Source organism: Mobula hypostoma, chromosome 4 (genome assembly GCF_963921235.1).
Source record: "Mobula hypostoma chromosome 4, sMobHyp1.1, whole genome shotgun sequence".
Classification (NCBI taxonomy): Eukaryota; Metazoa; Chordata; class Chondrichthyes; order Myliobatiformes; family Myliobatidae; genus Mobula; species Mobula hypostoma.
The window spans coordinates 149,199,680-149,224,733 of record NC_086100.1 but is presented as its reverse complement, the minus strand read 5'-3'; the positions used below and the strand labels follow the sequence as shown (position 1 = coordinate 149,224,733).

The 25,054-nt window shown below is 41.2% G+C and overlaps 1 protein-coding gene across 2 annotated transcripts in view; it reads right to left on the bottom strand.

The window, feature by feature from the left end:
- LOC134345665 (golgin subfamily B member 1-like) overlaps positions 1 to 25,054 on the bottom strand; it is a 155,219-nt gene that overhangs the window by 24,757 nt on the left and 105,408 nt on the right. For both annotated transcript variants that reach the window (XM_063046688.1, XM_063046687.1), the window contains exons 23-24: positions 21,958 to 22,143; positions 16,166 to 16,210 (exon numbers count right to left, since the gene is read on the bottom strand). In XM_063046688.1, coding sequence (XP_062902758.1) covers positions 16,166 to 16,210; positions 21,958 to 22,143 — 231 coding nt within the window. The remainder of the gene's footprint in view (positions 1 to 16,165; positions 16,211 to 21,957; positions 22,144 to 25,054) is intronic.

Here is a 25,054-nt window from a genome sequence, read left to right as displayed (position 1 = left end):
GGGAACAAGGACATGGCAGAACAATTGAATAACTACTTTGGTTCTGTCTTCACTAAGGAGGACATAAATAATCTTCCGGAAATAGTAGGGGACCGAGGGTCTAGTGAGATGGAGGAACTGAGGGAAATACATGTTAGTAGGGGAGTGGTGTTAGGTAAATTGAAGGGATTAAAGGCAGATAAATCCCCAGGGCCAGATAGTCTGCATCCCAGAGTGCTTAAGGAAGTAGCCCAAGAAATAGTGGATGCATTAGTGATAATTTTTCAAAACTCTTTAGATTCTGGATTAGTTCCTGAGGATTGGAAGGTGGCTAATGTAACCCCACTTTTTAAAAAGGAGGGAGAGAGAAACTGGGGAATTATAGACCGGTTAGCCTGACATCGGTGGTGGGGAAAATGCTAGAGTCAGTTATCAAAGATGTGATAACAGCACATTTGGAAAGCAGTGAAATCATCGGACAAAGTCAGCATGGATTTGTGAAAGGAAAATCATGTCTGACAAATCTCATAGAATTTTTTGAGGATGTAACTAGTAGAGTGGATAGGGGAGAACCAGTGGATGTGGTATATTTGGATTTTCAAAAGGCGTTTGACAAGGTCCCACACAGGAGATTAGTGTGCAAACTTAAAGCACATGGTATTGGGGGTAAGGTATTGATGTGGATAGAGAATTGGTTGGCAGACAGGAAGCAAAGAATGGGAATAAACGGGACCTTTTCAGAATGGCAGGCAGTGACTAGTGGGGTACAGCAAGGCTCAGTGCTGGGACCCCAGTTGTTTACAATATATATTAATGACTTAGACGAGGGAATTAAATGCAGCATCTCCAAGTTTGCAGATGACACGAAGCTGGGCGGCAGGGTTAGCTGTGAGGAGGATGCTAAGAGGATGCAGAGTGACTTGGATAGGTTAGGTGAGTGGGCAAATTCATGGCAGATGCAATTTAATGTGGATAAATGTGAGGTTATCCATTTTGGTGGCAAAAAAAGGAAAACAGATTATTATCTGAATGGTGGCCGATTAGGAAAAGGGGAGGTGCAACAAGATCTGGGTGTCATTGTACACCAGTCATTGAAAGTGGGCATCCAGGTACAGCAGGCGGTGAAAAAGGCGAATGGTATGCTGGCATTCATAGCAAGAGGATTCGAGTACAGGAGCAGGGAGGTACTACTGCAGTTGTACAAGGCTTTGGTGAGACTACACTTGGAGTATCGTGTGCAGTTTTGGTCCCCTAATCTGAGGAAAGACATTCTTGCCATAGAGGGAGTACAAAGAAGGTTCACCAGCTTGATTCCTGGGATGGCAGGACTTTCATATGATGAAAGACTGGATCGACTAGGCTTATACTGGCTGGAATTTAGAAGATTGTGGGGGGGGGGGGTCTTATTGAAATGTATAAAATTCTAAAGCGATTGGACAGGCTAGATACAGGAAGATTGTTCCCGATGTTGGGGAAGTCCAGAAAGAGGGGTCACAGTTTAAGGATAAAGGGGAAGTCTTTTAGGGCCGAGATGAGGAAAAACTTCTTCACACAGAGAGTGGTGAATCTGTGGAATTCTCTGCCACAGGAAACAGTTGATGCCTGTTCATTGGCTATATTTAAGAGGGAGTTAGATATGGCCCTTGTGGCTAAAGGGATCGGAGGTATGAAGAGAAGGCAGGTACAGGGTTCTGAGTTGGATGAATAGCCATGATTATACTGAATGGCGGTGCAGGCTCAAAGGGCCGAATGGCCTACTCCTGCACCTATTTTCTATGTTTCTATGAGTAAGAACTGCTGGCTTTGAGCTAAATGTTAACTCCCCTTCTATTCTTCAGTGTAGTTGTATGAAATCTGTAGTGTCTGACTGAAAAACCAGATGAGTAATGTCTCATCTAAAAGATACCTTCTGCCACAATGTTACACATATTAGAATATATATCCTGTAGAACCAATATTAGAATATATATCCTGTGCTCAGTCCACCATTTCATAATTAACAGTGCTTCAAACAAGGGCATGGCTCACTACTTAATGAATAGCAATTATTTTGATTACATGATATCTTTACACTGTTGAACTTATTATGCAAAATAACGTGCCAACTCTGCAGTAAAAGCACGCTTCAATGTACAAGGTAGCCTGAAAGGGCATGCCACCAGTCCAAGGACAGCTTCTACACTGCTGTTAAACACTATTAAATCACTCCTTCAGGCCATAAGATACAGGAGCAGACTCAGGCCACTTGGAGCATTGAAGCTACTTCTCCATTTCATTATGGTTAATCCATTTGCTTCTCCCCATATCCCTAATGCCCTGACTAATCAAGCACCTATCAAACTTTGCCTTAAATTTATCCAATGTGTTGGCCTCCACAGCCACCTCTGGCAACGAGTTCCATAGATTCACCACTCTCTGGCTAAAGAAATTCCTCCTCATCTCTGTTCTAATTGGACACCCCTCTATTCTGAGACTGTGTCCTCTGGTCTTAGACTTCCCCACCATAGGAAACATCCTCTCCATATCCATTCTATCGAGGCGTTTCACATTCGATAGGTTTCGATGAGTCCCCCACCCCCATTCTTCTGAATTCTAGTGAACAGGCCCACAGCCATCAAATGCTCCTCATATGACAGTCCTTTCAATGCCAGAGTCATTTTTGTGACCCTCTTTTGAACCCTCTCTAATGTCGGCACATCCTTTCTTAGATAAGGGGACCAAAACTGCTCACAATACTCCAAGAGAGGCCTCATCAGTGCTTTATAAAGCCTCATTACATCCTTGCATTTATATTCTGGTCCTCTTGAAATGAATGCTAGCATTGCATTTGCTTTCCTCCTGCCAACACAACCTTTAGAGAATCCTGCACGAGGACTCCCAAGTTCCTTTGCACCTCAGATTTTCAAATTTTCTCTTGAGAACATAGTCTACACTTTTATTTCTTCTACTGGAGTGCATGACCATGCACTTCCTGACACTGTATTCCATCTGCCACATCACTGCCCATCCTCCTCATCTGTCGAAGTCCTACTGCAGTTTCTCTGGTTCCTCAACACTACATGCCCCTCCACTTATCTTTGTATGGTCCACAATATTGGCCTCAAAGCCATCAATTCTGTAATCTGAATCATTGACATACAGCATAAAAAGAAGTGGTCCCAACACAGACTCCTGTGGAACACCACTAGTTATCGGCAGCCAACCAGAAAACCCTCCCTTTATTCTTACTCTTTGCCTCCTGCTGATCAGCCAATGCTCCATCCATGCAACCATACTTCCTGTAAATACCATGTTATGCAGCCTCATAAGTGGCACCTTCTGAAAATCCAAGTACACAACATCTATTGACTCACTTTTGTCTCTCCTGCTTGTTATTTCTTCAAAGAATTCCAACAGATTTGTCAGGCAAGGTTTTCCCTTAAGGTAACCATGCCAACTTCCATCTATTTTATCATGTGCCTCCAAGTCCCCTGAAATCACATCCTTAACAGTCAACTCCAAAGGCACTGAGGTCAGACTAACTGGCCTATAATTTCCTTTCTTTTGCTTCTCCCCCTTCTTGAAGTGTGGAGTGGCATTTGCAATTTTACATTCCTCCAGAACCACACCAGAATGTATTGATTCTTGAAAGATCATTACTAATGTCTCCACAATCTCTTCAGCCATCTCTTTCAAATCCCTGGAGTGTAGACCATCTAGTCCATGTGATTTATCTACAATCAGACCTTTCAACTTCCCAACCACCGTCTCACTTTACTCACTTCTACCCTTGAGACAACCGAATTTCCGGCATACTGCTCGTGTCTTACACAATGAAGACAGATGCAAAACACTTATTCAGTTTTCCCCCCATTACTACCTCTCCAGCATTATCTTCCAGCTATCTACTCTCACTCTTTCACTCTTTTACTCTTTATATATCTGAAGAAATTTTTGGTATCCTTATTAACATTATTGGCAAGCTTACCTTTGTATTCTATTTTCCCCATTTTATGAAGTTTTTAGTTGCCTTCTGTTGGATTTTAAAAGCTTCCCAATCCTGTAACTTCACAGTAATTTTTGCTCTGTTATATCCCCTCGCCTTGGTTTTTATGTTGGCTTTGACTTCCTTTGTCAGTCATGGTTGACTCATCCTGTCTTTAGGATACTTCTTCTTCGGGATGTATCTCTCCTGCAGCTTCTGGATTACTCCCAGAAATCCCAGCCATTGCTGTTCTGCCGTCATCCTTGCTAGTGTCCCCTTCCAATGAACTTTGGCCAGCTCCCCTCTCATGCTTCTGAAATTCGTTTTACTCCATTATGATACTGATATATCTGACTTTAGCTTCACCCTCTCAAATTGCAGGGTGGATCCTATTAAATTATGATCACTGTCCCCCAAGAGTTCCTTTTAACTTCAGCTCTACAATTCTGGTTCACTACACAACACACAATCCATAATGGTTGATCCCCTATTGGGGTCACCCAAGAGCTGCTCTAAAAAGTCATCTGAAGGCATTCTACAAATTTCTCCTCTTAGGAGGCACCAACAAGCTGATTATCCCAATCTACCTGCATATTGATTTCTGCCATGACTATCGTAGCACGACCTTTTGACATGAATTTTCTATCTCCTGTTGTAATTTGTAGTCCATATCTTTGCTACTGTTTGGAGACCCATCTTTTTACCCTTGCGGTTTCTTAGATCAACTGACAAAGGCTTTACGCTTTCTGATCCTATTTCACTTCTTTCTAAGGATTTGATTTAACTTGTTACCAAGAGCCACACCACCCTCTCTGCCTACCTGCCTGTCCTTTCGATACAATGTGAATCCTTGGATATAGAGCTCCCAGTCATAATTTTTCAGCCGTGATACAGTGATGCCCACAATATACATTCCAATCACTAATGGTGCTACAAGTTCATCTACCTTATTCAGTATATTGTGTGCTTTAAATCTAATACCTTCAGTCCAGTATTTATCACCCTTTTCCATTTTGTCCTGCTTTTACATTGCCAGTCATCCCATTGACTGCAATTTTGCCCTATCATTAGCCTGTCCTTGCTAGCAGCCTTACTACACACTGCCTCTGTAAACCAGCTGCCTCATCGTCAGCTCTATCACTCGGACTCCCATCCCCCTGCCAAATTAGTTTAAACCCTCCCAAACAGCTCTAGCAAACCTGCCTGCAAGAATATTGGTTTCCCCCCCCCCACCCCCCCACTGGGGTCAGGTGTAACCTTTTTGTACAGGTCGTACCTTGCCCAAAATAGATCCCAATGATCCAGAAATCTGAACCCTTGCCCCCTGCACCAGTTCCTCAGCCATGCACTTATCTGCCAAAAACTCTTATTCTTACTGTCACTGGCGCGTGGCACAGGCAGCGATCCAGAGATTACTAGCCTGCGGGCCCTGCTTTTCAGCTTTCTACCTAGCTCCCTAAAACCTTCAGGACCTAAAATCTCTCTTCAGGACCTCCTCGCCTTTCCTACGACATTTGTGCCAAGACTTCTGGCTGCTCACCCTACCCCTTTAGAATGCCATGGATCCAATCCGAGACATCCCTGACCCTGCCACATGAGGGGCAACATACCATTCAAATGTCTCTATCATGTCCATATGATCTTGCCTCCATTCCTCCAACTATGGAATCTCTTCTCACTACTGTAGTCCCCTTCACCTCTGTTCTCTTCTGAGCCACAGCACCAGACTCCAGTATCAGAGACCCAATTGCTGTGGTACTCCCAGCAGGTTGCCCCCTGAACAGTATCTAAAATGGTAATTTTATAATTGAGGGGTATGGCCACAGGGTATTCTGTACTGACTGCCCATTTCCTTTTCTTCTCCTGACAGTCAACCAGTCACCTGTCTCCTGCAACCTTGGGGTGACTACTTCCCTGTAGCTCCTATCTATTATTTTTCAGGCTCTCATATGAACTGAAGGTCAATCAGCTGCAGCTCCAATTCCTTAACACGTTCTCTGAGGAGCTGCTCATGTGGTTATCTGGGAGGACGAAGGTCTCCCAGGATTCCCAATTTTCACACAAAGAACACAACGCAGCCCCTGGAGCTATTTTCACTGCATTAACTGTGCCCTAACAGAAGAGGAATGAAGAATAAGCAAATTACCGGATACTTCCCTCACCCAAGCCTCATCTCACCCGAGCCTGATGAACCAAAGCCAAAGCCTCCCAGCTCTAACACCGACCCACTCCAACAATGGCCACTCCACTTGCCCTTGCCTTACTTGATTTGCTCTTGCTTATAAATCCTGTTCACTGGTTGAGCACAGTCCAGACTCTGAACACTGAAATTCCCTCGTAAGATAATTTGGACTCTTGACCTCACAATCTACCTGGTTATGATCTTGTATCTTATTGTTTACCTGCAATGCTCTTTCTCTATAGCTGTTACACTTCATTCTGCATGGCTATCACTTTACCTTGTTTTAGATCAATGGTCAGTAGGAATAACAGTGGAATAATTTCGCACAAATGATGTCAGATATGTGCACAATGTGACTCTGGATGCCGAGCAGTCTCTGTTGTAGTCACATCAAAGATGCTAAACAAACCTCCAGAAATACAGCGTTCAAATTCACTGCATTGCATGACAACATTTCTAGGTCATCATCCTTAACACATTGTAGATTCTTAGTGATTTAAATAACTTGTAAAGAGAAAAAAATCAGAATTTAAATCACAAAATTGAAAGTATAAGAGGTAGTAGACTGTTAAATGTAATTAATTAAGTTCTAGACTGAGTATTACATTTAAAAAGGAAATGTCCTGTAACAAGGGAGGCTGTCCCTATCACATTAAAAATGCCTGGTGCTTGCACCTATTCGATTTCTGGACTGCTGGCCATAAACTTATATACAATATTTTGTTTGTTTTTTTTAGGAGACATCTGAGCATATCTATGCTTATTGTATGCTATTAAATCAGTTATAGAATTATAGAATCATATTATGATGAAGCACAGGAGGGGCTATTTACCCTTTCAAGGCTGAGCCAATTCCTGTACTTCCCAGCTCCTTGCCTATTGCCCATCACCCTGATGAATTCCCTCTTCAAATATTTATCGATTTTCAACTTCAACGTTATTATGGAATCTGCTTTGACTAGTCTTTCAGGAAATGAGTTCAAAATCGTAACAATATGCCGCAAAAGAAGAATTATTTTACCCTGTTACTGACCCTTCAGCCAGCATATACAGAATAACTATCAAAAACTGGAGACACAGAAGACGTCAGATGTTGGAGTATGGAGCAATACACAAAGCACGGGAGGAACTCAGCAGGTGAGGAAACATCTATGGCAGCAACGTGGTCCGGATCTCCCATTGGATCAAACATTAGAGGCGAGGTGGCCAGTATAAAAAAGTTGGAAGGAAGGGTGGAGCAAGAGCTGGCAGGAGTTAGGTGGATCCAGATGAGGGGGTGTGCTTGGTAGATGGGGGTATCAGAAGCTCGGAGGTGATCAGTGGAAGGAATGTGTTGGGTGGCAGAAATTTAACATCACTCTTATTCTCCTTGCATTAATTCTCCTCCCCCACTACTCTCTTCCCTCCCCACCTCTTTTCCTTTCTCCCATGCTCCACTTTCCTCTCAGCTTCCAGAGTCTTCCACTTATCACATCACAGCAGATTCTAATGCTTTTCCCACATCACCCCTCTCTCACCCCACCCCAACTCCCAACAATGTCCCCAGATGCTGCCTGGCCTGCTAGGATTTGATAGTTCTGTGCATAACTATCAAAAGCTGCTTGAATTTTGATCGCCTCAGTTAAATCTCTCTAAGGTAGCATTCATTGTATGAGATAGATTAGAAAAATTAATCACCTGATCAAGTGAGCCTTATCAACTTGCATGAGCATCATATCTCAGGAACAAAAACCTTTTCAGTATCTCACGATTAACTAATTCAGAGGTTGTCCTACTTTTCAGCAAATGGCATTCACAGATGGAGATCAGGATTTTAATATTATCATGCCCACTGTAAGACTGAGTGGAGCAGGTTGAAATTTAAAAATTCAACATAATGCCTCAATATACAGGCTTAATACAATAGCAAAATAGGCATTTGTCAGGGTATAAGTGTGGGTGGGAGTGGGAGATCCAGGATATCTGACTGGGGTGTTGTCTCGATATTTAACACTGAAGTATCACTGCTCAGTGATGCCATTACCGCAGTGATGTAGTATCTACTTAAGGCTGTAGTATAAACTTACTCTTTATGGTGCAACAGTGGGGAGGTGTTGACTGACCAAGGTTAGCATTTGCTAAATGGGTGTGGTGATGGATGCAAGGGTCCAAGTCCTGGTTTATCCCTAGCAGCTGCATAACAGAGGACACTCTGATCTGCAGGCTGTTGCCAAGACAGCGTTGCTGGAAGGTTATCAGCTTGTTAAAGTTTGATCTGTTTGGTCAGCCGAAACTTGTTGGTCTTTCAGCATAGCAGGATATCTGGAGGGAAATGTCATAGTAGACTTGCTCAGTCCGTGCTGCAGTTGTATGCACTGTGGAATGCACTGAAGCTCAGTGCAGCCAAAACTAAGGCTCTGAGAGGAAGGACCACTGTATAGGCTCCTCCTGCCCCTTCTACTACCGCACAAAGAGGGGCAAGAGTTGGGTGGAAAGTCCCAAAAACTATGAAACGGCTATCACCTTAGGGGCCACATCACATCAATGGAACTATGTTAGTTTGTGTGTTTTCTCTCTCCTTAAACTTTATATTACATAATGGACTGACCAAGAATGTAAAGGGTTTTTTCAGTAGTGCTTCTTTCTTTTGTATATATTTTAAAATTATGAATAAGTCTACTTTTCTTGGCCTAAAGTTACCTCCAAAGCTTGAATTTCCACACTCACCAGCCTGAATTCCTCTGGAGACCCTTTGTCCACCATATGCCTTACCTATCTGGGGTGGCACAGTAGCATAGTGGTTTGCACAACGCCTTACAGTACAGATGACCCGGGTTCAATTCCCGATGCCGCCTGTAAGGCGTACTCCTCATGACCGCGTGGGTCCTCCCACAGTCTAAAGATCAGTTTGTAGGATAATTGGTAATTGTAAATTGTCCCGTGACTAGGCTTGGATTAAATCCGGGGAGTGCTGGGTGGCGTGGCTGAAAGGGCCAGAAGGGCCTATTCTAAGCCGTATCTCAATAAATAAATAAAATTAAATATCTCCAGCCCTATTTCCATCAGGCAGGAGGTCCAATAGCCTGGACAGCTACACTCAATGTTTTCAGAACAGTTTCTTCCCTCCACTCATATTTAAGAACATCGTAATGTTATTTGTCTTTTGCACTATTTAATTATTTTTACAACTTATAGTAATTTTTATGTAATTTCTTGCACTGTGATGCAAGAACACATTTTAATGACATATGATTTTAAACCTGATTCTGCTTCTGCGACTGGGACTCCCACTGAACAGATAGTAAATCTGGTTGGGTCACACACGTACGAATGCTCACATTAAAGAGGTTCTGCCATTACAATCTTCAGATCATGTTCTTCTTATTGTGTCCTTCATTAGTCCCACAGAAAAGAGCTACATATTGGCAGAACATGACAACCCCACTGGAAAAATCACCCGGCTCTCACAAATGGGAATTTTATCATTTACAATCAGAATGCTATATTCTATTTTCATCTTTTATTACACATTACCAAGTATTTTAGAGCTACTGTATAGAGGCGTAGATTATTTTCTAAATGAGGAAAAATTTCAAAAATCCGAGGTGCAAAAACGACTTGAGAGTCCTCATGCAGGACTCCCTAAAGGGTAACTTGCAGATTGGGTTGGTAGTAAGGAATGCTACCGCAATGTTGGCATTCTTTTCAAGAGAACTAGAATATAAAAACAAAGATGTAATGCCGAAGCTTTATAAAAACTTTAGTCAGATTGCACTTGGAGTGTTGTAAGTATTGATTTGCCTAGATAAAGTGGACATACAGAGAATGCAGGTGAGTCCAGGACCAGACAGCACAGCCTTAGAATAGAAGGACATCCCTTTAGAACAGAGTTGAAGAGGAATTTCTTTAGCCAGAGGCTGATGAATCTGTGGAATTCATTACCATTGATGGCTGTGGAGGCCAAGTCATTGGGTATATTTAAAGCAGAGATTGATAAGTTATTGGTGAGTAAGGGTATCAAAGGTTACAGGGAGAAGGCAGAAGAATGAGGCTGAGAGGGATAATAAATCAGCCTTGATAGAATGGCAGTGCAGATTTGTTGGCTGAATGGCCTAAATCTGCTCCTGTCTTAGGGTCTTATATTACTTCAGATGATCTTCACTCCATTTTGCTTTTTATCTGTTCCTACAGAATAATCAAAAATAATAAAATAACTAGGTCATCTGATGTTTCACTACCCTACAAATTCCATAGAAAAAAAATTACCCCAAGGTCAAAAAAACTAAAAAAATGTCTCCTTTTGGTTGCTTTTGCAGGCATAAAGATGCAAATTAAAATAAACTGATATATAATTGCTGTGTTATTCTGATTATATAACATATATTGCATGTAAAGGACTGAATTAATATCAATAAGTTCTCTGAAATATATTTGTATTTTGAACCAATTTAAATTGAACAGCTCCAGAAAGCAGATCTACCAATTAACTTGCTCACATACAAATGACAAAAATAGATATCTGTCAAATGACTATTTCAAAGAGAAAAGTCTAAACAGTGAGTTACTCAATTACCATGGCAACACTGATGTACCATTCATTTTGGGATTCAGAAATAGTCACATGGCACCAACAGAGAAGCCAGTTAACAAGCAGCCTCACATTCTTCTTAACATTGAAGTGTGATAATAAATTGCAGTGAAGATAAGGACCAAGAAAGCACAGGAGATTTAATGGTCTAAAAATCTGCCGGCAGTGTGCCTGCTTTCCAGACACAAAATAAATGCCCAGAAAACTGTAAAAGGAGACCCAGGCCTGAAATAACCATTAGGTATTCTGATAATTATTTGATATGCCTTGCATCTATAACATTCAAATGTATGCTCTTGTGTCCTGCTAGTGTGGCTGGCCAGCATCCACCTTTCTAAATGGGGTAAAACTATTGGATCTAAATTAGTACCAACAAACTGGACAACCTAAAACTGGCTAGTTTTGAGCCTATCAAATTTATTTGAAGAATATCAATAAATTATTACAAAATCATAATTGTTAATTAGAAATTGATTCCTCAGCCAATTTTCTCAGTAGATTCCATGTTGGGAATCAGATCTCTTCCTTTAACTCTTTCATTGTGAGATTTCTTACCACCAATCCTGTTCCATTTGACATAAGGTGGAAAATGTCCCCATTTCCCCATAATCTGTTCCCATGGATACAATAACCCTTTTGCCCATTTAAGTGACTGCTCTAGTATTTTTTATCTTAAGGACCGAATACCCAGTCCTTTTGTTCACTCTTTCTGTGGCAGGGTTATCTGTCCGGACTCTTTTCATCCCATTCCTTGTAGTTAAAGTCCAGTCTTCTCCTATGATCCTTCTCTGAAGTCTGAAGAAATCTCTGGTCTTGCACAATTGATTTGAATCCATCATCAGAATCTTGATCTCAGCTATCAATCAGGAGCAGGAATTCCAGGCTCAGAGATTCTCAACGACTTGCTCAGATACTGCATGTCGATTAGATTGCAGAGGGATAGAGGAGTGGGTGGGGCTTCATCTTCTACTAGTACGTTAAAATAATTTCAAGAGGTTAACCACCATCAAGGCCAATGCATTTGAGAGCAAAATTAAAAACGCTTCAGTTTTTTTTAACTGATGGATTGTTGTTGCATTGTTTTTACGGCAAGGTTTTAATATCATCGCAGAAGTTTACGGATGAGGAAGATGAATTTGTTTGGTTTTTCCTCTTTGCAACCCAATGGGCTGAGGGAAATGTAATCAATGCATACAAGACCGTTAAAGGTTTGGACAGTTCACATAGGAAGGACCTATTTTCCTTCACAGATACGTTAAGAACTGAATGTGTGATTGGGGGTGGTGGGGTTGGAATTTGGCAGGACGACAATAACATGACTGGTAGATTGATTAAAGTGAAATTAAGGACTTCTTTTTCACCTGAAGAATGCTGTGGGTCTGGAACTCAATACCAGAAAGGCCAGTACAGACTAAAATCCTCATCACATTTAACAAGTATCTGAAAAAGCATTTAATATCGCATAACCTACAATCCACAGGTGAAGAATGGGATTGGCCTCAACACCTCCTTTTGTCTTCAATGGACCAACCTACCTCCAATCATGCCATTTTTTTGATTCTATATTAAATACTTTTCTATTTCCTTATGTTACTTTGATGTGTTTTATATCTTATCTACTTCACACTGGCTCTAACAACACAACTATTTTAGAATTCTCAGCTTATTTTTTTCTGAACACTCTGTGTCTTCGAAAGACACCCAAAATGTCGACTGTTTATTTCCCTCCTGACCTGCTGAGTTCCTCAAACATTTTGTGCGTGTTACTGTGCCTTCCAAATCTCAGACAGCATTGGAAAAAAAAGAGTTATCATTTCAGCGAGAAGACCCTGGGATACTGTGAACCCAGGTTAGTTTTAATTTGCATGTGGGGATGGTTAGACAAAAGGAATGTCTGTGATATTGTAAAGCTGCTGAGATGATTCCACTGTTTACAAAGCTACATGGATGACAGATTAACGAGGGCTGTTAGATTGAGAGGAGGCAAAGTGCACACTAATGTTGTGAAAAGCAGCTCTTTGCTGCTACTGGGATCCAAAACTAAAAAGAGAATGCAGAAAAATGCCCAGAATACAATGTCATGTGTGACGCCAAGCAGAACTACCGGACGGATGATGCTAATGAGAGAGATAACGGAGACAATGGAGAAACATTCAAAATGCTAATAAGAGAGAAGAGAGAGATTAACGAGAAAGAAACACAATTCAGATATTGACAGACCGTTTGCTTTGAACCTGAACTATTTGAAGTTTGATGGACAGGTGATACCCCAGCAGGGGGATAAAAAGAGCAGGTTTGCTAAGGCACGACACACCACGAGACCCTGGAAAGAGCAGTGTGCCCCCACAAGTTAGTGGAGTTTGGATGACCGGTTCGCGGGAATCGGTCAAGCGGCTCACAGGGTGTAAAGGTACGATCGGTGGGAACCTAGGGTGTGTGTCCGCCCTTGCCTGGGTGCCAGGTTCACTGCGGAAGAACGATCGTATCCGGACGGAGGGGTCACAGTCGGTGACCACAGCGGGATCAGAAGACATCAAAAGTTCTGCCCGAAACCAACTGCATCTCTCACTCTCTCTCTCTCCCCAATGGTACAACAACAGCGATTACTTCGAACTGCACTAAACTGAACTGAACTGCTTCACTTAAGACTAATCATTTTAACCCTAGACTGCGATAGAGCTTGGTTGATTCTTATTACCCTATTTCTGTGTATATGTGTGTAGGATCATTGCTAACCTGTTACAGTTATATCCCTGCGATTAGTGTACTGTGTTACTTACTTCTTTAATAAAACTTCATTAGCTCCTAGTAATCACAGATTCCAACGAGCGTTCCATTTCTGCTGGTTTGGCAACCCAGTTACGGCGTACGTAACAACAAGTACAACTGGATAGCCATATAGATACAAATGGATAATCATAACAAACAATCAGAAGATGATAGATGACCACACTGTAGAACAGAGCAATCCTGATTAAATCAAAAGCAGCAAGTTATCTAAATTAGATATCAAGTTCTTAAGGTTGCAATGTGTGCAGACGGAAGACGATGTGTTATTCCTCAAACTTACATTAACCCTCATTGGAACAGTGCAGGAGACCACTGATTATGTGGCCACTTTACTTCTCTATCCCACTCCTACATTGATCCATCTGTTTGCCTACTGCTGTTTCAACAAGGCCCAACATAAACCTATACAACAGCACCTCATCATCCATCTAAGTATCCTGTTATCTTCAGCAATCAATAATTTCAGATAAGCAGTTTAATATATTTGCATCAAATACGTTACCCAATTGTACCATTACCTTGGAGACACAAGAAACTTCAGAAGCTAGAATGTGGAGCAAAAAAATTAAACTGCTAGCGAATGAGTGGGCTGAGGAAATATACTGCCTTTATTGTTTTTCTCCCTCCACATTAACAGCCTGTCACCCTGGGCATTTTCACACCCTCATTTTTGTTCCAAATCTCAGCAACAGCTTGATCTGCACTTCACATTTGTTACCACATTTTATTTGTTTACCTTCCGCCGAACTTCTCTCAACAATCCATCAACAAACTTAAAACCAATTTGTTTCCTCACCATTCTAGTTCTGATAAAGGCTCTTCAAGGTGTTACGCTAAATTTCTTTCTCTTTCAACAAATGCTGCCTGACCTGCTGAGTATTTCCAGCATTTTGTCTTTTTATTTCAGATTTCGGCATCTGTTTTTTAGTGACTTTCAGCTTAGTTCATTGGCTTGGTTGGTGGGCACCCAATGGTATTGAAGTCAAGATGTGCACTGGATGCAGTTCTATGCCATGGTCTCTATAAACAGCACAAAGAATTCAGAACAAAAATATGAAGGACACTTTTGACAAAATCCTGTTATATATCACAGAAAGCAAAGCACCATCCCAGTCAAACACTGAGGCCAGATCTTTATCCAAATCCCTTTGCAGACTGTGTCATGTAGTGATGGCACTTTGATGAAGGGGAGAGGAGGTTTGTCTTTCTTTGAAAGACAAAACTGCACTAACTCCTAATGTTCTTTGTTAGTATGACTACTACTCGATATACAAAGACAGTATCTGTCAAAGCTGTTTCATTAGTTGAAGAAAGCAGCTGCTAAATGTAGATGAACATATACCTTTTGTTTGAATACTGTCTTGATTGAGTATCCACCTATTAATCTCCAATAAACATTAAAAAGTTCTGATTAATCACGTGGCCATTAATTTTCAGATGTCCCTTGTGACGAGACTACATAATGTCACAAACATCAAAATGATGTCAAGCACCAATAACAACAGTAAAAGCATTAATTAATCTGCAAAAGAAGAAGCTTTGAAAACACAATAGAGCAAGGATCATTTTGACTCTGCTAACTGTCCAGTAAAACATGAACAGTTTTACTGGACAATTAGAAGATTCAAAATAGCTTGAGCATCAGTGGAAAAGAGCAGAACAGAACTGACAACTAGCACAGAAGATGATTTGATTATCATTTTGATAATCTAATAATGGGAATATAAAAAAAAAGTATGATAAAAATTCAACATATTATTAGTTGACCCTGCTCCCTGGCCTGCTGAGTATTTCTAATATTCCTGTTTTTATTTCATATTTCCAGCATCTGCATTTTATTTTGGATTTTCAGTACATTATCGGTCTGATTAACAATGTGAGAATCACTTCTTTGTAGTGCATGCTTCTGAGAAATTACTACAGCCACGGCGCTTGCTCAGACTTGCAAGAGGTCATGTCTGACATTGATTAATTACCGGTACTACAGTTCGCAGGTGCATGATAAAACCTAACAAGAAAAAATCATTTTCAAGACCACATTATTACTCAGGATTGGATGGCTGAACATAAGAACTACCAGGCAACTAGCTCCCAAAAAGGAACACCAGAGATTCAGAGTTTACACCTGCTGTACTGTTGGGGATGACAGATTTCCTCCTCCTCAGCTCCTGGGACATCGTGGTAATCTGAATAATGTTCTAGTTATTAACTAACTCCATGACACAGAAACCAAAATGGACTTCCTAACTGCGACACAGCCAAGCATCATTTTTACATTAATCTCATTCTAATCTGTACATTCCCCTCACCCCCAATTCTACATACAAGGGGTAGTATGTAGTGACTAATTAACCTACCACACACACATTTTGGGATGTGCTAGAGAAGCCATATGGTAACAGGAAGAATGTGTAAACTCCACACATAGCATCAGAAGTCTGCTATGGGAGAGCAGATTTAGTAGCTGCACCACTATGCCACCCAAAGCTTTATTCTCTGGACCAACAGATTCAATCAGGACTAAATATCGGTAAATTAATAGTGATTTCTATTTATGTTTCAGATTTCCATTCCGATCCCTCAGTGGGATCTCTGGGATCTAGTGACTCCAGCCCAAGAGTTCCACTGTGCTGGATAAATTGCTTATTGAGAACATAAATTTAAGTGCTTAATTTAGTCTTACCTTTCTCCATTTAGACTGTAATGGCAGGAATGTGAATCTAGTTTCCTAAAAGGAAAATAAATAAAAGTTATTTCATTAGCTTTGAGTCAATCAATGAGTTAGATCTTCCATCGGCCCAAAAGCATTGTCTCCCGGCCTGGGCCATGCTTTTTGTTCAAGCGTTCCCCTTAGGCCAGTCTTCCATTGTGAGCCTGGGACCCAGCTCTTAAAGCAGTACAGAACCTATGTACTCACTGAGACACCATGCCCAGGCTCACTGCTTTCAACACTGTTCTCCGATTGAATGCAAATATATTTAACACTCACAAAAGCAACACTTAGAGCAGTAAAAAATGAAGCATTAACTATTTATTTAAATCTCAAATACATAAAAATTTAAAACATTGAAAATAACTAACAGTGAGGTACCTACTTCCCTTTATCCTTCACAAACAATATTTCCCATCGACTGGAATGGGAACTGCTGTATATCTGCAATTTTATACCAGTGGAGGGTCAGAGAATAAATTTGTCAGTCTGTACTGGGAAACCTCTGTGCAGCCACACTGGACTCCCAGAGGAGTCATTCTTCAGCACAGGGGCTGCTGCAGCAAGGTTGAAGATGGTGCCACCAGGATACCGAGAGAAATTGTGACATTTTCTCTCAATTCATCTGCTTCACTGCTGTTTCTAGTCTGCACAGCATTCATATTTCAAAGTACTTTATTCTGCAAGGAGCACATTGAGTATTCCTTTAAAGCTGCAATGAAGTTATATAGGTCTGCAATTCTTTCTTTAAGATTACCCCTTCAAGTACTACAGATAAAATTAAAGGCAACTATAAACGATGTACTATCTTAAAATGCTCAGTGAAATAGGCTTCTAACAACTTTAAGTTTTACTATATTACTCATTTAATATTCTGATCTATACTCTGTCCAATTGATTAATATTCAGAGGCAATTAAAATGCTCCCTGCAGTATTTTTGCCCTTCATTATTTTGGTACTGATTCTATATCTTGATAAAAGTCTGTTCTATTTACTGTCTTTATGCGTTACTGAGAACTGCATTTTAAACAGTGGAGGGAAGAAAAATAATGTGAAGAAATAAAAAACATCTGTGATGAAATCTTATCCATCTATTTGCAGCTAGACAAATTTGAAATGAGGCCACAAAGCAGAAATGGGAAAGGAGATCAGTGTTACAGTAGAAGAATACATAACAGAAATGAGAAACTGAAGACAATAAATGATGGCATTAGACATATGTATTTCCCTCCCCACTTTCTGCTTTTCACAGGGATTGTTCCCTACACGACTCTCTTGTCTATTCGTCCCTCCCCACCGATCTCCCTTCTGGCATTTATCCTACACCTGCCCTACACCGCCTCCCTCACTACCATTCAGGGCCCTAAATAGTCCTTCCAGGTGAGGCGATACTTCACCTGTGAGTCTTTGGGGTTGTTTATTGTATCCAGTGCTCCTGGTGTTGTCTCCTGAATATCGGTGAGACTCAAAATAGATTAGGAGACCGCTTGGCTGAGCACATACGCTCCATCTGCCAGAAAAAGTGGGAACTCTCAGTGGCCACCAATTTTAATTCCACTTCCCATTCCTATTCTGACATGTTAGTCATGGCCTCCTCTACTGTCGTAGTGAGGCCATACACAGCTTGGAAGAGCAACACCTTATATTCCATCTGGATAGCCTCCAACCTGATGGCACAAACACCAATTTCTTGAACTTCCGGTAATGGGCCTACACCTCATCATTCCCTATTCCCTTTTCCTCTTACACCTTATCTCCTTGCCTACCCATTGTTTCTCTCGAGTATTCCTTCTCCTTTTCTTTCTTCCATGGCCTTCTGTCCTCTCCTATCAGACTCCCCTTTCTCCAGCCCTGTAACTCTTTCACCTATCACATTGTAGTAACTCTGACTCGTCATCTTTTTTTCCAGTCCTGATGAAGAGTCTCGGCCCAAAACATCAACTGTACTCTTTTCCATAGATGCTGCCTGGCCTGCTGAGTTCCTCCAGCATTTTGTGTGTGTTGCTTGGATGTCCAGCATCCGCAGATTTTCTCTTGTTTGTTGCTGGATATTTCAATTCTGAGGCCAATGAATGCCCAAGCCCATATTAACCAGCATTATATTTGAATCCCAATCTCTGCTCTATAACCATTGCTTTATTATTTTATCTCTTTCCTAGTTTGGTCACAATTGCTGAAGGTTCAACACCAGTGAAGTTATGACTTCAATATTATTATTACAAAGTTAGGGTGTGCTGTCCTTCATCAGTCAGGGCAATAAGTATAGAAGTTGGGATGTTATGTTGCAGTTACACAAATTTGTAAATTGTGGTCAAGTTATGATTGTCCTCCTACAGGAAAGATGATATTAAGTTGGAAAGAGTGTATAGGACATTTACAAGGATGTTGCCAAGACTTGAGGGTCTGAGTTAGATGGAAGGTTGGATAGATTGAGACTTTTTCACTGGAGCACACGGTAATGAGGGATGACCTTATACAGTTGTATAAAATCATGACAGGCATAGATAGGGTCAATGCACAGTGTTATTTTCCAGGGGTTATGGAATCAAAAACTGGAGAGAGCATGTGCTTAAGCTGAGAGAAGAGAGATTTAATGGGTCACGGTAGGTATATGGAACAACTTGTCAGAGGAAGTGGTTGAGTCAGGTACCGTACCTTAACAACTTTCAAAAGGTACTTGTACAAGTACATGGGTAGGAGAAATAATGGACAAATACAGGCAAATAGTATGAGCTCAGATGGGAATCTTGATCAGCATGGACCAGTTTGGCTGTGTGACTCTATGACTGATTGACTCTCTAATAATACAGCAGTAGCTGAACATAAGAACATAATAAATAGGAGCAGGAGTAGGCCACCTGGCCTGTTGAGCCTGCTCCGCTATTCAATAAGATCATGGCTGATCTGGCCATGAACTCATCTGCACCTACTTGCCTTTTCCCCATAACCCTTAATTCCCCTACTATACAAAAGTCTATCCAACCTTATCTGAAATATATTTACTGAGGTAGCCTCCACTGCTTCATTGGGGAGAGAATGACACAGTTTCACTACTCTCTGGGAAAAGCAGTTCCTCCTCATCTCCATCCTCAATATACTCCCCCGAATCTTGAGACTATGTTCCCTAATTCTAGTCTCACCTATCAGTGGAAATGACTTTCCTGCCTCTATCTTATCTATCCCTTTCATAATTTTATATGCTTTTGTAAGATCTCCTCTCATTCTTCTGAATTCCAGCGAGTACAGTCCCAGGTGACTCAATCTCTCCACATTGTCTAAACCCCTCATCTCTGGAATCAACCGGGTGAACGTCCTCTGCACCACCTTGAAAGCCAGTCTATCCTTCCTCAAGTATGGAGACCAGAAATGCATGCAGTACTCCAGGTGCGGCCTCACCAGTATCCTGTACAGTTGCAGCATAACCTCCCTGCTCTTAAATTCAGTCCCTCGCAATGAAGGCCAACATCCCATTTCCCTTCTTGATAGCCTGCTGCAGCTGAAAACCTACCTTTTGTGATTCATTCACAAGCACTCCCAAATCCCTCTGCACAGCAGCATGCTGCATTTTTACCATTTAAATAATATCTGCTCTTCCATTTTTTCTTCCAAAGCAGATGATCTCACATTTACCAACATTGTACTCCATCTGCTGGAACTCTGCCCACTCACTTAACCTATCCATATCTCTCTGCAGACTCTCTGTATCTTCTGCACAATTTGCTTTTCCACTCAATTTAGTATCATCAGCACACTTAGATACACTACACTTGGTCCCCTATTCCATATCATTAATGTATATCATGAACAGTTGCGCGCCCAGCACTGACCCCTGCCGCACACCGCTCACCACTGATTGCCAACCAGAGAAACACCCATGTATCCCAACTCTCTGCTTTCTATTAGTTAACCAGTCCCCTATCCATCACCCCCAACTCTATGCATCTTTATCTTATGGATAAGTCTTTTATGCGGCACCTTATCGAATGCTTTCTAGAAATCCAAGTAAATAACGTCCATCTGTTCCTCTCTATCCACTGTGCTCATTATATCCTCAAAGAACTCCAGTAAGTTTGTTAAACAGGACCTGCCTTTGCTGAATCCATGCTGTGTCTGCCTGCTGGATCCATTTCCTTCCATATGTCTCCCTATTTCTTCTTTAATGACAGCTTCAAGCATTTTCCCAACTTCTGATGTTAAACTAACTGGCCTATAGTTACCTGCCTTTTGCCTATATCCTTTTTTGAACAGTGGCATAAGATTCACCGTCTTCAAATCTGCTGTGACCTGTGCAGAGTCCAGAGAATTTTGGTAAATTATCACCCAGGCCTTGACTATAACTTCCGCCATTTCTTTCAGTACCCTGGGGTGCATTCCATCAGGACCAAGGGACTAATCTACCTTCAGGCCCACAATGCCTGAAACGGCAAAGCTTGCTTGCAAGATGAGCAAAGTTTCAAACTTTCCTGTAACTTAGATTCACAAATCCACTTTTTTCAATGTTACCATGAAATGGAAAAAGACAAGTCCATTACTGGATATGGTTGCTGCTATATTACCATAACACTCTAGCATTGTAAACTGTCTTTAGACACCATCTGACAATCACTGTTCCTTTAAGAACTATTCCACAGAAGACTTAATTGTTATGGCATTGGATTCTGAACATTCATAGGTAGATAATCTTTTAAAAAATCTGCTCAGATGGCACACCACTGTGTTATAAATCCCTGCAAAGTTGCTCCTGTAATGAAGATTCATCTGTGGCTCAGCATGAAGAGACTACCTGTGAGATCTGGTGTTAGGTGGACCAAAATGAGCAGTGATGCTGCTCAGCACTGAGAGAAGGGGCTTTGGCACAGTGAGTGTGGGCAATTGGTGGGCACTGTTGACAGCCCAAACAGTCAGATGACAGTTTATCTTACAGGTCAGTCAAGATGTGGAGCTGGCGTTGCCAGCAATGTTCCCTCAAATTTGTAATGACCAGTGTACGCAAAAATCTTGTGCTGTGCTATTTTTTGCCCAGTGACAACATGTGCGCACTGAATTTTATATATAGAGGTATTCATTTTAAAAGCTAGCAAAACACTGTCAATAAGAACTTTGAACCCCTCTGGGTGTGATCGTTTTCACTCTTGTTTATCGAAATGACGCTTTAAAAGGTAAAGTTTCCAAATATCACTCCACTTCTTCCCACCTGCAAATTCTCCACCCGCCACACATCTTTTACTACTAGCACACAAAAGAAATTAAAATGTGCGCACAGGTTGTCATCCTCTAGAGGGAACATTGATTGCAGTCCCCAGCAATGGCTCAGACTTACTGTGCCAGCCAGGGACGGCACTGAGTCCCACACAAAGGGAGTTGTGGCCTGGATCAGATCAGTCATGATCATATTGAATGGCTGAGCAGGCACAAGAGGGCAAGTGGCCTCAACCTGCTGCTCTTTCCTAGTATTGTGACCACATCACAATTTGCTCCAACTAGGATAACACCAGCTCTCATTGGCCTTTGCTTAACTGAGTTATTTGCTGTAGAAGCACCTGAGTAAGAGATTTACACCAGCATACCGAACAGCATCACCCTTGTGTAGATAATGTTGGAGTAACTCCCTTTTATGCAGATACCATTCCCGTTTAAGTTCTTGGGAGTGCATCCTCTGCACTAAATGAGGTCCAATAGACCAAGGATAGATAACTTTGTGTCAGGTTATGACATTTGTTTCACATTGTACCATGTTCCACTTGAGTGAGTGCGTGCTTTGTACCTCTGGTAGATCAGACCCCTCAGTGGCCTGACTGGACGGTGCAAGACAGGACTGTCCTGATAAAACTCTGTGTGGCGGACAATTCAGAAATGGGACCTGAACCTTCTCAGAAACCAGCCCATTGACTCCAACTGTCTGGACACTGACTTGAAATGGCACATTTAAGTCAAGATCTTTCAATATGACCTGAAACATATGAAGAAAACTATTTAACTTAAATGACAATAATATTTATAATATATATTAATGAACTGGCAAATAAAGCGTCCTTTAAAAGTTGCAGATGCCACAAACTTTAAAATGTACTGTAGCATGCAATCGGGAGAATGATAGACTTCTAGAGCACTGTAGTGAAATGTGCATACACACATATGGCAGATACAACTTAATGCACAGAAGTACAGTATAGAAGTTTCCTTTTTTAGCAGAGGGATAAGGTACTTCATTATGAAACACCTAGCACAATTTTAAAGAACAGAGAAACCTGCAGATTTATGTTTAGTGTGTTCACAATATTTACAGCACTCATAATATGGCATAAGACCATAAGCCATTGGAGCAAAATTCGGCCATTTTGGGCCCATCATGTCTGTTGCGCCATGTCATCACAGCTGACCCATTTCCCTCCAAACCCCATTCTCCTGCCTCCTCCCTGTAACCTTTCACCCCTGGCTTATAAAGAATCTATCAACTTCAGTCTTAAACATACTCAAATATCTGGGCTCCACACTCACCTGTGGCAACGAATATTACAGACTCACCACCCTCCGGCTAAAGAAATTCTTCATCATCTCTGTTCTAAATGTTCTGTTCTGAGGCTGTGCCCTCTGGTCCTAGATTTTTCCACTGCAGGCAACCATCCTCTCCACATGTACTCTATTTGGGCCTTTCAACAATCAATAGTTTTCAATGAGGTTACCTCTCATTCTTTCAAATTTCAGTGAGTATAGGCCCAGAGCCATCAGATGCTCCTCATATGATAAGCCTTTCAATCTTTGTGAACCTCTTTTGAACCCCCTCCAATGTTAGCGCATCCTTTCTTAGATAAGGGGCCCCAAAATGGTCACAGTATTGATTGTAACTGCACGACTGTAGCTGGTTAACAGATATCAAGCCATGTGATTGACCATAATCATCTCACAGGATACACAATGTAATAAGGTCACCACCAGTTTATATTACCTACTTGCCTAGTAGAAGCCACCTTTGCACAGTGGGTTCTTGACCTATGTGCAGACAGTGGACCAGTGCTTAAAAATAACCAGTATCATCTGACTATATTATACTGTGAAGCACCCAACCAAATACAGAGTAAGAATCCAGTATACCCAGTGTATGACACAATGGTGGCATGCCAATATCTGAAGATGACAGAGCAAGACAGAAGGCTATTAAAACCTCATACAGGAATTACTAAACAGACACCAGAGAAGTAGGACTTCAGATATATGGAGAAAATGGAAGAATAGAGTTGTTCTTATAGCAGAGATTGTTAAGAGCCGATTTATAGAGGTGTTTAAAATCATGAAGTTTTAAATAGAGAAGAGTGGTTTGTAATTGCAAAGAGATTTGTTATCAGATCTAAGGCCATTTGCAAAAATCTGGAAATGAGAAAAATTGCGTTTCTGTCTATGTTGTAACTTAGGATAAGCTGAGGTGAACAGTACAATAGGAAGATGACAGACAGGCAACCATTCATCAAGATGAATCCTTTTTTGAAACTGATACAATGTTGATGCTGGTTGTCATAGAGACATGGGGATGGAATCAGACTGTTAGACCTGCTGTGTCTGAGCACTGTTGAGCAACTCCTTATTGAAAGATGATAATTTCCTACTGGGAAGAACTGCACTATAGACCACAGTTCGAAGGCAGTTGGTTTGATTAAAATTAGAGCTGTTGAAACTTTAGAGGTCTCACTGCAAACAATGAGACAGAGTTCAGAGAATGGAAGATGCCAACAGAATAGTATTGAAATCCTTCATGTCACATGAAGGTGATATCATACATATGAAGCCCCTTATTGGTACAGTACTCATTCCCTTTGGTTGTTTCTTTTTGATATTTACTAGGCAAAATACCACACTACTACTCATTGCTTAATAATTCCTTTCCTAATAATATTAGCTATCCTAGATATTCTAGAAAATAAGGAGATAAGGAGTCTCATTTATTTTCTAATCTACACTTTTCCAATCAAAATCTAGGAATAATGTTCTGTCTGCAGATCCATTTACAGGTGGGTGTATTAAAACAACATTCAGATATCAACCAAATATCCTGTAGATTATGCTTTGTCAACCTAGATTAGGGACTGCTTTGGAATTAGGGCACCTTTGGCCTGGCAGTATCTTAACCAAATACGTGAAAATGCCTCTGACAATGGTTGGTGTTCTGACCTCTGGGTCATTGTCTTAGGCCAACATTCTCCAATGGAGACATACCAGGTGAGAATATTTTTGCCCATGATAGCTTTGCATTATTCCTTCAGACCTTGGCAGGATGCTTAGTCATTTCATGTATAACTTAAATTGGATTTTGAGCTATTTAAATTCTTAATAGTTTGTTGCAGTTCTTAATGGTGAGAACAATTTAAAGCACAGCACAAAGCTTGGGAAGAACATAATGAGACTAATGATTCTTATCAGGAATTCATTGCAAATAAACATGACGACAGACTAGGTAGGATGTCTGGCTACGTACAGAAATCCTAAAGGTACTCTTCAAGATGAACAGCTCTGCTTTTACCTTCAGTCTCTGCCTCACTGCTACAATGACAGAATGTGAACTCTTCATGAGCAAAAGAAAAACTACAGTGCTGGAAACCCAAACAACTCACACAAATGCTAGAGGAACTCAGCAGGACAGGCAGCATCAATGGAAAAGAGTACAGTCGACGTTTTGGGCTGAGACCCTTTGGCAGGACTGGAGAGAAAAAAGATGAGGAGTAGATTTAAAAGGTGGGGGGAGGTGTGAAAGAAACACAAGGTGATAGGTGAAGCCGGGAGGGGGAGGGGCGAAGTAAAGAGCTGGGAAGTTGATCGGTGAAAGAGATACAGGGCTGGAGAAGGGGGAATCTGATAGGAGAGGGCAGAAG